This window comes from Rosa chinensis, chromosome 5, assembly GCF_002994745.2.
Source record: "Rosa chinensis cultivar Old Blush chromosome 5, RchiOBHm-V2, whole genome shotgun sequence".
Taxonomy (NCBI): domain Eukaryota; kingdom Viridiplantae; phylum Streptophyta; class Magnoliopsida; order Rosales; family Rosaceae; genus Rosa; species Rosa chinensis.
The window spans coordinates 44051930-44065797 of record NC_037092.1 but is presented as its reverse complement, the minus strand read 5'-3'; the positions used below and the strand labels follow the sequence as shown (position 1 = coordinate 44065797).

Sequence of the window (13868 nt, the reverse complement as noted above, 5' to 3'; positions counted from 1 at the left end):
ATCTTTGAACATTCGATTGACGAGCCTCTGATAGGTCGCACCGGCGTTGTTGAGGCCAAACGGCATGACTGTATAGCAATACAGGCCTCGTTCTGAAATGAACGCTGTTTTCTCTTGATCTTCAGGGGCCATAGGTATCTGGTTATAACCGGAATATGCATCCAAGAAAGATAGACGCTCACACCCGGCAGTCGCGTTCACGAGTTGGTCAATCTTGGGGAGCGGATGACAATCTTTAGGGCATGCCTTATTTAGATTCGAATAATCTACACACACTCGCCATTTTCCATTCTTCTTTCTTACTACCACCACGTTTGAGACCCAAGTTGGGCACCACACTTCACGTATAAAGCCTACCTCAAGGAGGCGGTCAATCTTGTCACTGATAATCTTATTCCTCTCGGGGGCGAAACGTCGTTGACGCTGCCTGTAAGGCTTGAAGCTTGGGTCTATATTTAACTTGTGACATGCGACACCCGGGTCGATCCCAGGCATATCCTTGTGTGGCCATGCGAACACATCCTGATTTTCGCTCAGGAATTGCAATAAACGAGCTCGTTCCTCTTCAGTTTGGAGGGTGCCTACCAGTACCTTCCTCTCGCCAGAAGCGTCGAGGGCTTCTTCCCGAAGTGGCTCAGTGGTCGCTGGTTCGGGTTCAAGCTCCTCATCTTCTGGAAGGTCCTCCGTTAATTGCTATGCTGATGGATCCTCCTCACCCTTCTTTGGCGGTGGAGAGCGTTTGATTTCCATGGCATACAACTTCTTGGAGAGCAGTTGATCGCCTCGAACCGATATCACCTGCTGGCCGTCATCGAAAATAAACTTGAGTACCTGACACCTAGTTGAAGCCTCGGCTCCCATACTATGGAGCCAATCCCTACCTAGGATGGCATTGTAGGCCGATGGCCTTTTGACAATGACGAAATCGACCTCCACAGTTTTCCCTCCTGTCGTCACTGGTAATGAAATCTCGCCCACAGGCCATACTTCGGAACCTTCAAAGGCCGTCAACGGGGCTCTGCTGGGATGGATGAGCGTTTTGTCTAATCCGAGCTGCTCAAATGCTTCCCAGAATATGACATCGGCGCTACTCCCAGCGTCAACCATTATCCGTCGCACGAGGGCGTCCGCGATTTGGGTGGACACCACCAAGGCATCCCGGTGGGGAAACTGGATGCCAACGGTGTCTGCTGCGGAGAAACTAATTACCGATGTGGGGGCCAAGTTCTGCCCCACCAAGGGGCTATCCGTGATCTGGCATACTCGACGAATCTTTTCTGCTTGGCGGGTTTCCGACCTTAAGCGCATTTCCTCCTCCACAGCGGTATAAGGGGCTCCATGTATGGCCAATATTTCTTTGATGATCGGTTCCGTGCCTTTTGCTGGGATTCTGCTTTCAACCTTGTCCGCTGCCCTTTCTCCATCGGCATGGCTGTTGGATTGGTATTCACGCAACTTCCCTGCCTTCATCAACTCTGAGATGGCTGGCCGCAGTGATTCGCATTTGGACAACCCGTGCCCGAACGCCTCGTGGAGAGGGCAATATTTGGTCCGTTCGAATGCGTCTCTTGACTCTGGTTGAGGTGAGGGTTTAGTGAAGAGCCCTTCATGTTGGTGTTTCCTGAATATGGCCGTAGGGCTTAAGGTGAACCATTCCTTCGGTGGGCGAGTTCGAGGCTTTGCCTCGTAGTGGTGTCGGTTGTCCGTCCTTACGCCGGGGTGGTTGCCTCGATTTTGCCTTCTTTCATCGCCGGAGGCAACAACGCTGGTGTAACGAGCCTCGCGTGCCTCTTTGGCCCTTTCGATTCTGATCTCTCCCTCAACCCTTGTGATAACGTCGTCCATGTCTTTCGGCGGATCCCGCAACAAACTTTCGTATAATGGTGTCCCCAAAAGCAACCCCTCTCGGAAGGCGATCGCAGCAATCGCAGCAAACTGGGGATCACAGTTAACATGGCGCATTTCGGCTTTAAACCTTTCGAAAAATTTCCCTACTTTTTCTCCCGGCTTTTGCTTGGTACTAAACAGAGTCGCCATATCCTTCTTTTGCTTGCGATTGCAGAAGTATTGTGCAATGAAAGCGCGGCTCAATGTGTCAAAATCTGGTATGGAATGCGGCTTGAGGTCTTGAAACCATGTTGACGCCGGCCCGGTGAGACTAGAAGGGAAGATCTTGCACATTAGTTTCTCGTCGGTTGTCTCGATGGACATCTGTTGCTTGTACCCCTTGATATGGTCTACCGGATCGGTCGTTCCTTCGTATTTGTGGAATAACGGCGTGGTAAACCGGCGGGGTTTTGCCGCGTTTAAAATGTCGTCGGTAAACGGCGATTTACCAACGTCTCTTGCGATTTCTGCCGCCAGCTCTCGAGGGCCGACTCGTTTGCATGCATCAATCATTTTTTCCATCTTTTCGCGCCACGATTCATTGCGCGCCCTTTTGGATTGGCCTACTCCAGCTCTGTTCTGCCTCCCATTTGCCATGCCTCCCACCCCCTCGACGAGGGGTCCACCAGAGATTCCTCCCATAACGCCGCTGGAGCCTGCGTTTGCTACTCCGTTGTTAGTTAGATGGAGGTCGCCGACGGCGTCGTCGTCTGACGAATCACTGTCGAGTTGTAGGAACCTTTCAAGTTTTCGTCGTCGACGAGCCTCACGGTCCTACTTTTCCCTCCTCAATTGCTCGAGTTCCTGCCTTAGCCCTTGCATTTCGTCAGCCGAAGGCAAGTTCAGGTCGCCGATGGGACTTGGGATGGACCCGTTCGGAGGCTGGCGGGGAGGAATTTCGTCACTACCAGTCCTCAGTGACAGAAATGGAATCCCGTCAGGGGCAGCTCCCGCCATCACTTTTTAGGGAAAAGTGTTTCCCACAGACGGCGCCACTTGTTAGAGGTGAAAAATTCCGTAGAGGAGTTTGACCCAACAATTAATGCGGACTGGAGCGGGAGCTGACCTGGGAACAATCGAGAAGCTTCCCTCGAATGTTGACCTGGAGTTTGACCGTCAGCTCGAGGAGAAGGGGGGGTACCTGCAAAAAACTCTCCGATGCCTAAGTCAGTACGTTTCTTAATTGTGGAGTAGAGATAGTCGGAATGAGATGGATTACCTCGATGTCGAGCAGCCTATTTATAGGTGTACTTCGGCGTGGGCTGCAAGTAAACTTGCACAGCAAGTCGCAGCGACTTCAGCGGCACTCCGTCATCAAGGCCATATTCATTTCTGCAATAACCGTCACTTATTGGCGGCCATGATTGCCATACTGAATGTCGCATTTATCGTCACATTTACGGTTAACATTAATTGTTGCATTTACTGTAGCTATTATTTCTCTTTAATCGCCTTGATTGTAGTGTCGAATTTGTTGACCACCCCCACAAGCTGCATGTGGTATGAATCCTACTCCTCTTGTCACGCTCTATACGTTAGTCTAATTAGTTTTTCGAAACCGATCGATCTTTACCCATATGCATTTCTGGGTTGGTTTCGGGTTCGACTCTGTTACCAACGCCAGCGACTTTTCCGGCTCTTCTTGGTTCCCTTCTGGCTTGACTGCTTCCGTAGACGAGGGCTGACCACGATTGGGAACTGGATTTGGGAACTTGCTGGGTTGCTGGCATCAAATCTTTAGTTCACCATCAGTTGGGTTCGAAAAAGAGTTCCAGGAACTGCTGCGAGGTTGAAAATAGGAGCTTAAACGTTTCAACCCGCAAATTATACTCCCTGAAGGTAAAGTCGAGATTTTGGAAAGAGATGTTCTTGATTTATTTCTGCCTTGGAGTTAGAATCTACTCGTTTGTGTGTTAAGTGATACCAAATGATCGTCGTTGTGATAGCTTGAGATCGATATATAAATTAAAAGATGGAAATTGGTCCGTTAATGAATTTGTGATCTGGATCGATATTTGGAATCAAAGTTTGAATTGAAATTGTGTTAAGGAAACGTTTGTGAAAATGATTTGGAAAAGGTTGCTTCATCATCGCCATGGTCTTCCTCTTCGTCATCATCGGCTCCTTCCTCCTCATGATCTGGCTCATCCTCCGCCCCAAGATCCCCGACTTCCGAGTCGACTCCTTCACCGTCACCAACCTCAACGTCTCCTCCTCCCGCCAGTCCCTCACCGGCACCTGGTCCGTAGGCTTCGACGTCTTCAACCCCAACAAGAAGATGACCATCGAGTACGACGAGATCGGCTCCTCCGTCTTCTACCGCTCCGGCTTCATTTCCGAGACCCAAATCCCGCCGTTCCGGGAGTCCGCAGCGCCGTGAACGCGACCTTCTCCGCGGCGAACTCGTTCGTCGGCGACAGGGTGGCGAGTGGGATCGACGCGGACAGGGCGGCGCGTGGGGCGGTGAGTTTCAATATCAAGCTGCTGGCGAGGGTTCAGTTCCGGAAAGGCGGGTGGAGGCTGAGGCGGCGGCTGCTGAGGGTGCTGTGCCGTGACGTGCCGGTTACGATTTCGAATAATGGGACCGGGATGATGACCGGCGGAGGTAGAGAATGCGGCGTTGCTGTCTGAGTGAGTGATGCAATCTGTTGACTGGTTTTATCTCTCACCTGAGTTCTTACATTTCTCCAATTCTCACGGTTTCGAAATGGGGCAATTGATATTGATATGTAGAGCATGAGTTTTTACTAATGAGATTAGTAGCTTGAGATTGATGGGGTTAGGTTCAATTGCTGTATAGAGTTTAACTTCAATTCTTTTGTTTGTTCTGTTCAGTAATTTGATATTTCTGACCTTATTATTCTGATTGTTATTAGTTTAGGACCAAGGTATGCGATATTTTAGTGGTTAGTGACCCGACATATGGATTTAATAGCAGTATGGACTTTCGGTTGTTTCTGGTTTGATCCATGTTTGAAATAGTTATTTTGTTATAATTGATGTAGTCTTTATAACCCAATTTGAATGATGCTGATTATTGAGTGAGGAGAATAGGGCAGTTGTGGACTGTTTTTGAGTAAGAATTATCCGGTTTCCTCCAAATATAACATGCAGCGTGAAACTCGGGTGTTGGGTGCAGAGTTAATCCTCGCAGCCAAGAGAGTAGCTAGTCCTGCCTAGGTATCCTAGAAATCCTCATCAAGCTAACTCTCATTTATTTGCTTAATGAGCCATTTGGTATTGCCTAACCTTCTTGTGCGTTGACGATTAGTGTTCCCTGTTAACTGCTGATTGCGAGCAGTATCTGAATTCAAGCATAGCTTCTATGTCTTGTCGAGTTTGACAAATCACTGGGAGTGCTAATGGTGGAACTCATATTACTTCTTCTCAGCCCTTTAGTGTTATTTGATTCTTCAAAGTCCAGATGTTGAAACCGGAAAGGTGAGTCTATTATGGAGTTTGGATAGTAGAAATTAGATACATAGCTGTCCGACCGCTAAGCGGAAATACCTGTATGAAACTTCTATGTTTGACTCGTTTTGGCTTGGTTCTTACTCTGTCCAACCAGAGTAGTATTTCTTAGGATGAGATTGACTTACAAAAAAATAAAGCTATACTTGTATATTTTTGTATATATACAAGAAGAAAGATGAGTACTCTACTAAACTAATATCGATCTCCTCTATGCTGCTGTGGCAAGAAGCATAGATTGTTTTTCTTGGCTGGTTTCCTTGCCGTTTTGCCATTTGTTAAAGACCTGTTTACAATTAACAATCTACCCCCATAGACTTGAAACAAAGAGATAGAGCTCTTGAGCTAGTCAATTCAGAAAATTGAGTGGCAGACGCGCTCCTAATTTTGGACTGGAGCATGAAATCAATTACTGGTGATCTACCATTCTGCAAATGCTCATATATAGGCTGTTCATTGCCCTCTTATTAGAGAAAAGGGGCATAAGAGATTAAGAGGGGTTTACTAAGCGAAGGGACCCTTTGATACTCATGAAGTAGTTAAATGCTAATCATTTTCGTTCAAAATGGACATGGACTTTGAGTATATGAAAAGATTCTTACAATGAGGCGCCTGAAGATGCCAAACTTTGAGAACAGGTATCTCTATTCCCAAGCTCTTTAACCACAAAGTATTCTGGGTCAACTAATCTGCAAGCTCCAACGGATCTAAGCTGTCTCCTGGGTGCAATGGGTCAATGAACGCCTCGAGCAGTTCTTTGGCAATGTGGTAGCCCTCAACAGCACCCATAAGAATAATCTGTGTTGCCCAATTGCGAAGAATCACAATTCAACGGATAAATAAAACGTAAGAGAGAACATTCCTTTAAGCTCGAGTACTTAATTGATCAATTTTGTAGTCCAGGTATCAGTTTGAAGACCATTTCTGATATTAACTTTGTTTTTATTATTCGAAAGTGAGAGAGAAGATTAATATAGTCCTGAAAATTGGGTGAAAAGACCATACCCGAGTTCATCCCATTCTTGATAAATGAGAAGTCGGACTCGGGCACCAGCGCTAAATGAGAAAGACCCATCGTTTGCTATCCTATTCCTTCTGCCCAAATTGTAGAAATTGAATGGGTTTGTGAAAAGCAATCTCTCCTTAGTTGGTTGTTACCTTGTTTTTCCAGTTTTTACCTCTGTGGTCTCATGTTCACTATACAATTTCGATTTATTGCAGCAAAAGAGAAAAATCAGAAGCAGACTATTGAACTAGACTTTAGAGTCTTGGATGGTCATAAGGCAATGTTGGCTGCTGCAAGTAGAACTGCTCTTTCAAAGCAATTACAGTGTCAGGTATTGTTTCTCTGTGTTTCCATGACTTCGGATGAAAGTGGGTAGGGTTATCTGCTTCTGAATCTTTGCAAAATAGGTATTCTATGGCACTGAAAGACTTAGGACGGCCATATGGCAATAAAACCTAAACACCATTGATATTTGATACCTCAAAAAACAAATCTTATAAGGATTTGATTCTCATACTACACTGACGAAGTTAGGAGCTTACTCGAAATCACCACTGCCCTGTTATATCTCCAAGCCAAAATTGCCTATGCAAAGCATTACTCCTTCAGGTGAACCCATTTTCAAGCATATCAAGAAATGGCAAATCGTGTTGAAACTATCATAGTTCACAAAGAACTGAACCAAACGGATCTTATTTCTCATAATTTGAGACATTGTATTTGCATACCATGAAAGACAGCAATCGAAGGAAAAATTAGTGGTGTTCATACATTAAAACAAACTAATAATGTTTTTATGCTATCAAATTTATAGAGAAGTTTCACGGCCCTTACATCCACTTATTGACAAATATAAATTCACTAAATTTGCATCTGCACTCAAATTGATCTCTGTAGATTGTGTCATTCTTGATGCACATGTAGTACTTAAATTGTCCTCAACATCATTTACTGGCATTTGCTGTGGATATAAGAAAGGCTTTGGAGGTATTTGTAGGCTCTCAATTTCTCCTTCAAGCATTTCTACTACTTTGCTCATTGAAGGGCGTTCAATAGGCTTCATTTGTATGCACCACAATGCCACTATGATCATCTTCTTTATGATTTTCATTTCATCTTCAGTGGCATCTCCTATTTCGATCTCCTTCCCTTGGTTCAATTGATCAGAAACCCATGTAGGAAAGTAGATATGGCTAAATTCGCTTGAATGATCTATGGCTGCATTCAAGTTCTTCCTTCTACCAGCCATTTCCAACATTAACATACCAAAACTATACACATCCGCTTTGTATGATACACCTCCAATGTTTTTGTAGAATAACTCTGGAGCCATGTATCCTATGGTTCCTCTTGCTGCAGTCAAAGACACAATGCTATTATCCAATGGGTACAGCCTTGCTAATCCAAAATCAGAAACCTTGGCAGTAAAATTTTCGTCAAGAAGAATGTTGTGAGGTTTGAGGTCAAAATGCAAAATTCGCATGTCACATCCCTGATGGAGATATTGGATTCCACGAGCCACTCCAACTGCAATCTCAAATATTTTCTCACAGCTTAAGGAGATAGCACCTTGCTGAGAAAAAATGTACTTGTCAAGAGAGCCATTTGACATGAAATCATAAACAAGTGCACGGTTTGAACGGTCAACACAGAAGCCTATAAGTCGCACCACATTAACATGGTGAATCCTTCCGATAGTAGCAACCTCATTGATAAAATCTTGCCCATTAGTTTTCGACTTACTCAAAATCTTGATGGCCACAAGGCGACCACTGCAGAGTTTTGCCTTGTACACGGTGCCAAAGCCTCCTTCACCCAATTTGTCCTTGAATCCGCTAGCCATCTTTTTGATTTCTGAGTAAGAGTACCTTACCGGCATGAGATTACTGTTACTCTGCAGAAAGTCTTCAATATTGTCATACATTGACAAGTGCCTCCTTCGCCATTTGTATATTAGTATTGCAATTACAAATGGAAAGCCAATTGAAAGTTTTGCTGCTGCGAATATTCCTGTGTGGTTCAGAAAATGTAATCCATGAGAAGGATATTTAGTGATTGCTGCAAGAATATTGACATCTTCCTTGGTAAATATTATTTCTTTCCAAATCCATTGTCATAGAATCATCAATTTTTATTAAGTGGTTCATGAAAATTAAATACTTAATTTTTCATGTGTCTACTTTTAGTGATCCACAAGAATCTCTCACCGCCGTAAAAGACCACAAATAAGGTAAGCAGCTTGTAAGGCCCAAGCATCACGTAGTCGAAAGCAGCACGTACAGGATATGGCACTGCAATAGACGTGAAAAAATTCATCATGCAATGACTAAGGTAGTTAGATAGAGATAAATGGAAATAAAGTTTGACAAGCCACTCTACTCACCCAATTTATGGATTATGGATCTGATGATCTCCACGAACTGACCGTCACCTTTACAAAAGAAAGCAATGACATTAATTAGCTTACTTAATTTGTCAAAAATTATAGTTTAATATAAGCATAACCATCTTCATTTAATACAGTATTTGTTTTATTTTATTATGTCAGTTTAAGAGGAAAAATCTAAACAGCCGTTCATTATGTCAGTATTTGTTTTGTTTGCATTTATAATTCTTCCTTAATTTGCAATCTTTTATTTATTTGTTTCTTTTGCAAAGAAAGAACTTTATAACCTAAAATATGGGCCAACCAACAAATAAAAGGAAAGAATCCAAAGGACATCTACCGAAAACGATGCACAATCCGATGTTGCACTTCTGGGTATTGACCCATGTACACTAGCCGGTAAACCCCGCTTAAACCATAAACCGCGGCGGAAGGTATAAGAGAAAATCGCTGTCTTCAGCGATAACCAAAGAATGAGACGGATCTGAGAGAAAGACTAGATCTGGCATCCCTACGTTTTGAAGAAGAAAACAAGAAAACAGGAAAGAAATAAAAAAGAGGCATAAAACCTAAGATTTGGGACAAGCCCAAGCAAAAACCACACATATGGAGGGTGGAGAAAGCACCGCCGACTTTCAAACCTGCGGAGGAGAAAAAACCAGGGACGAAGGAAAGAGAGAAAACCAAGTTGTATTAAAAAATTTAGCTAGTTTCTTTCTTGATTAATTGTTGAAAAAAAAAAAATTTAATCTTTGCTTCACTTCTATTAACTTCATTGTGCGCAGGACAACAGTAATTAATTTTCTGACAAACATTTATTTAAACTGTAAACTTTGATCCAACAGTATAATAAAATTGTCCGTGAATGGACTTTCTTGCAAAATTTCAGGTTTGGCAATTGTTTACCTTTGTAGCACTCAAATCTGGTAATGTTGTCGTGGGTCAACATACAGATGTTATGTGGTCCGCAGTTTTCTCTACACCCATAACGAACCCATGAGAGTTGAAAGCCATATGCTAGTTGTTTATATATGCCTTGACACGACTTGCTGTACTTGTCAGTGGGAGTGGGAGGGGGGGACACACGAGCCATGAGTGTTATTTTGCAGGACAACCCCCATTCAGCCGGACTCAAATCTTCTGGGGAGCCATCATCATTCAAGCGCCCAAGCATGAAATAAGAATACACTGTGGACAGGGATGCATCAGAGGAAGAGTGGATGCCGGTATTCTTGATGCATGGAGCTGTTTCAACAAAGAGATCGGAATGATTCATTTGATTTGTGCAGCTCAGGAAAATTAGAGACACTGTTAATGGATCCCCACCACCGTATTGAAAAGGTTCTGGATACACACGATATGGGTAGGATAAGAAGTAAGGATCATAAGAACTAGTATATTTGATGACATAAGGATCAACAGAACTACTAGTAAAGTTGAAGACGCTTAAAGAGTAAACTGGGTTGGAGAAGTGGTTGCCCTTGGTCTTGTGAACACCAGCATCCACGAGTCGGATCGTGTAGTTATTGTAATTGATTGCCTGTACGTAATATTTTCCTGAAAACAAGTATAATATGGCCTGATGAGATTGACTGGTACCGTCTGCCTCACAAGATATCTCATAGCTCTTGTTGCCGCACTGTCCAGGATCTCCTTGTAAACGAAATGGAGAGCTTATCTTAATGTTGCCACAAGAAGGAGTACATTCGGAAGTAGCCCAGGAAGTTTGCAAACGACTTGAAAGCTGAAGAAAAAGAAGAGAAACTGTGTGAACAGAAAATAGGAGACTGGCTGTTCTAAACATGATCATAAAGGAGGGGGAGGAGAACAAGAACGAGAATGTTATTAATTAAGAGCCTATTGGTATTTGAAAAGAAGAAAAGGATCTAGCTAGTACGTGATGGCTAGTATGCAATTTTCGTTGGGGATGTGCTAGTCAAGTCAATGTTGAGCCACTTGATATATTTAATGCATGCATCATTTCTGCGAAGGTGAGTAGGGCCCATATCTTCCAAAAAAGTCCTTACTGTGCTATGAGTTTCAGACAGAGAAGCAGGAAGCTAGCTAGTAATCAGTTTCATCTTTGGAAATGCTTCCGACTATGAGTTTCTTGTTCTGGTTGCTTCTGATATTTGTAGATGTAGATGTTGTGCATGGTGGAGGAGTAGGTCTTGAAGATTGCACTGAAACAAGATGCAGCAGCGATGGCCCAGCTATCCAGTTCCCATTTCGACTGAAAGGTAGGCAACCTGCCCATTGTGGTTACCGGGGCTTTGATCTTTCATGTACCAAAAACAACGAGACACTACTTGAGATGCCATCATCATCTAAGCTCTTTGTTACAGAGATTAACTACACATCACAGCAAATTAAAGCTGATCCTGAACTTGATTGCTTGGACAGAGACATTTTCTACCACAGTTCTTCTTCTACCTTCAAATATGTAGGAAACGCAAGCTTGTTTAGTTGCCCACCGTCAACTGTGAGAGATCAATATATTACAGACAATTTGCGCTGTCTGGCAAGATTGAGCCCTTGCCATGGTAATCCAGGCAACCATATCTATGCTTATGCTGTTGGGCCACGTTGTTCTATTGATAGAATACCTCTAGTGTCTTGTACCAAGGTGCATGACTGCAAGGATGCTCTTGCATACGCAGATGATGCTCTTGCATACGCAGATGATTTCTCACGCATGGCTCTCCACTGGTCCATACCATCTTGTCAACATTGTGAAGAGAAGGGCAAGCTATGTCGGCTGAAGAATGAATTCACAAATCAGACAGATCCTCAAACTAAAGGCTTGGATGTACCCAAAGCCAAAGGTATCATTTATGCTTCACACATCAATGATAGATAGATAATTCTGGTTCATTTCTTTAACATCCCAAGTTCTTATTCACCCTAAACAAATTTTACAGGTCACAAACTTGGAGCTCGAACTATAAAGATATTAGGTGAGGATCCAGAAGTTCTTTTTCCTCCTTTTCTCCCTCCATTGGAGTATTGTGTTTTTAGCTCGAATGTTTTTGTTCTTACACAGAAGGTGATATTTTGCAGGTTCTAGCACAGTTTCTATTATTCTTATAGTGACGGGAACAATAATCTACTATGTCTATAGCTCTGTCAAAAGAGAAGAAGAAAATCAGCTGAGAATTAAAAGATTTTTGGATGACTACAGAGCTCTTAAGCCAAGCAGATATTCTTATGCAGATATTAAGAGGATAACAGAGCAGTTCAAGGAGAAGCTGGGTCAAGGGGCCTATGGAACTGTGTTCAAAGGTAATCTTTCCTCTGAATTACTTGTTGCTGTGAAAATCCTCAACAATTCAAATGAGAAAGGGGAAGATTTTATTAATGAAGTGGGCACAATGGGTCAAATCCACCATGTCAATGTGGTACGCTTGGTTGGTTACTGTGCTGATGGATTTATATGAGCTCTTGTTTATGAATTCTTACCAAATGGTCCACTCCAGAATTTCTTATCATCAGCAGATAATGAGAGTTCGTTCCTTGGCTGGGATAAGTTGCAAGATATTGCTTTAGGTATAGCGAAAGGAATTGAATATCTTCACCAAGGTTGTGAACAACAAATCCTCCACTTTGACATCAAACCCCATAATGTGTTGCTAGACCATGATTTCACTCCAAAAGTTTCCGATTTTGGTTTAGCCAAGTTGTGTTCTAGGGATCAAAGCGCCGTATCCATGACTGCAGCGAGGGGAACCATGGGCTATATTGCACCAGAAGTCTTCTCTAGGAACTTTGGTAACGTGTCATATAAGGCAGATGTCTATAGTTTTGGAACATTGCTTCTTGAAATGGTTGGGGGCAGAAAGAATTTCAAAGTCATGGAAGACTCCACCAGCCAAGTCTACTTCCCAGAATGGATCTATAAACTCTTAGAACAAGGGAACGACCTTCGCATCCATATTGGGGTCGAAGGAAATATTAAAATTGCTAAGAAACTTGCAGTTGTGGGTCTATGGTGCATCCAATGGTATCCAATGGACCGTCCTTCCGTGAAAACAGTAGTTCAAATGTTGGAAAGGGAAGGTGACAATCTGACCATGCCTCCTAATCCTTTTGCCTCTACTTCATCTTCGAGTTGAATGAGAATTCATGTGCCAGCAAGAGCAACCAGTCAAGCTCAGGTGTTACCAGAATAAGGTTGTTATAGTGATGTATTATTAGCAGATATACTAAGAAACTGCTTCCAATTGTTGAATAATTTCATGCATGGATTTCTAGTATTATATATTTTGTTAGTTACGGTCGAATATATAGTACGAGAAATTCTCATAGTTGGACCAGAATAGATCTCTTAGTTTGGTCTATTTGAGAGTATTGTAAGTGCTTTTACTTGGTGTCACTTTCGTTAGTAGTACTTTGTTTTAGCTAAATGAAGTTTGAGCAGAATATCTTTGCGGTGCTTCTCTCGGAAGTGCTTCTAATTGATTTGGTAATTCCAAAAAGCACTCTAATTTGTTCATGCCTAATGGTCTACAAGTGTTTAATCATTATCGTTTCATCTTTTGGCATTCCAAAGTTACTCTCAAACAGTTGATACATATATTGACATATATAGGACATGAGTGAATGCGATTAAAATGAACGTGGTAAGGGGTTCAGATGACTTTATGGATTGCCTAAACAAGAATATGTCAAACATGTAAGGCTGCCAAAGTGCAAGGGACTTGTCTATTTCGACGTCAATATTAACTTCAAGATAAATCAAATTACTGGCATCAATAGAAGTCTTGATCAAGGTTTTAAATATCAGTATTTTCATATCTATCGGTACTTTAAAAAAGGGAGATATCGGATATATCGGGGATATATAGGGGATACAGTGTACGAAAATATCGTTTTTGAAAAAAGTCAATTTATTAGAAATTTAGAACTACATATAAATACATATGAATGTCAACTTCATCTACATCCAAAAAGAGACTCTAGGCGGTTGAAAGCCGCTCGCTGGTCTACGAAAATGCAATAATCAGACCAAGACATATGACCCATATAGTGCGAATTGTAGTGATGAACATGATAGTTATAGATCTCTTTAGAGCTGCTGACTGTTTCCCCTATAAGGGGATAATAAGGATGAACCCAACT

General features: G+C 42.7%; 2 protein-coding genes and 1 pseudogene across 2 annotated transcripts; 1 reads left to right on the top strand and 2 right to left on the bottom strand.

Moving 5' to 3' along the window:
- Positions 1-693: 693 nt before the first annotated feature.
- LOC112203905 lies at positions 694-2529 on the bottom strand. The gene has a single exon (XM_024344805.1). The coding sequence runs from the start codon at positions 2527-2529 to the stop codon at positions 694-696; it is 1836 nt and encodes a 611-aa protein (XP_024200573.1).
- A 4556-nt stretch (positions 2530-7085) lies between these two features.
- Positions 7086-10626, bottom strand: LOC112203904 (LEAF RUST 10 DISEASE-RESISTANCE LOCUS RECEPTOR-LIKE PROTEIN KINASE-like 2.5). The gene is made up of 4 exons (XM_024344804.2): positions 9657-10626; positions 8748-8795; positions 8572-8655; positions 7086-8374 (listed from the first exon to the last, which is right to left on the bottom strand). The coding sequence occupies exons 1-4, from the start codon at positions 10558-10560 to the stop codon at positions 7173-7175; spliced, it is 2238 nt and encodes a 745-aa protein (XP_024200572.1). The 5' UTR covers positions 10561-10626; the 3' UTR covers positions 7086-7172.
- A 129-nt stretch (positions 10627-10755) lies between these two features.
- Positions 10756-13032, top strand: LOC112203903 (annotated as a pseudogene).
- Positions 13033-13868: the final 836 nt, after the last annotated feature.

Coding starts and splice junctions, on each gene's coding strand:
- LOC112203905 (XM_024344805.1), bottom strand. CDS start 2,529: ATGGGAGGAATCTCTGGTGGACCCCTCGTCGAGGGGGTGGGAGGCATG.
- LOC112203904 (XM_024344804.2), bottom strand. CDS start 10,560: ATGATCATGTTTAGAACAGCCAGTCTCCTATTTTCTGTTCACACAGTT. Junction 8,796..9,656: donor CAGATTTGAGTGCTACAAAG/GTAAACAATTGC, acceptor TCTTTTGTAAAG/GTGACGGTCAGTTCGTGGAG. Junction 8,656..8,747: donor ATCCATAATCCATAAATTGG/GTGAGTAGAGTG, acceptor CGTCTATTGCAG/TGCCATATCCTGTACGTGCT.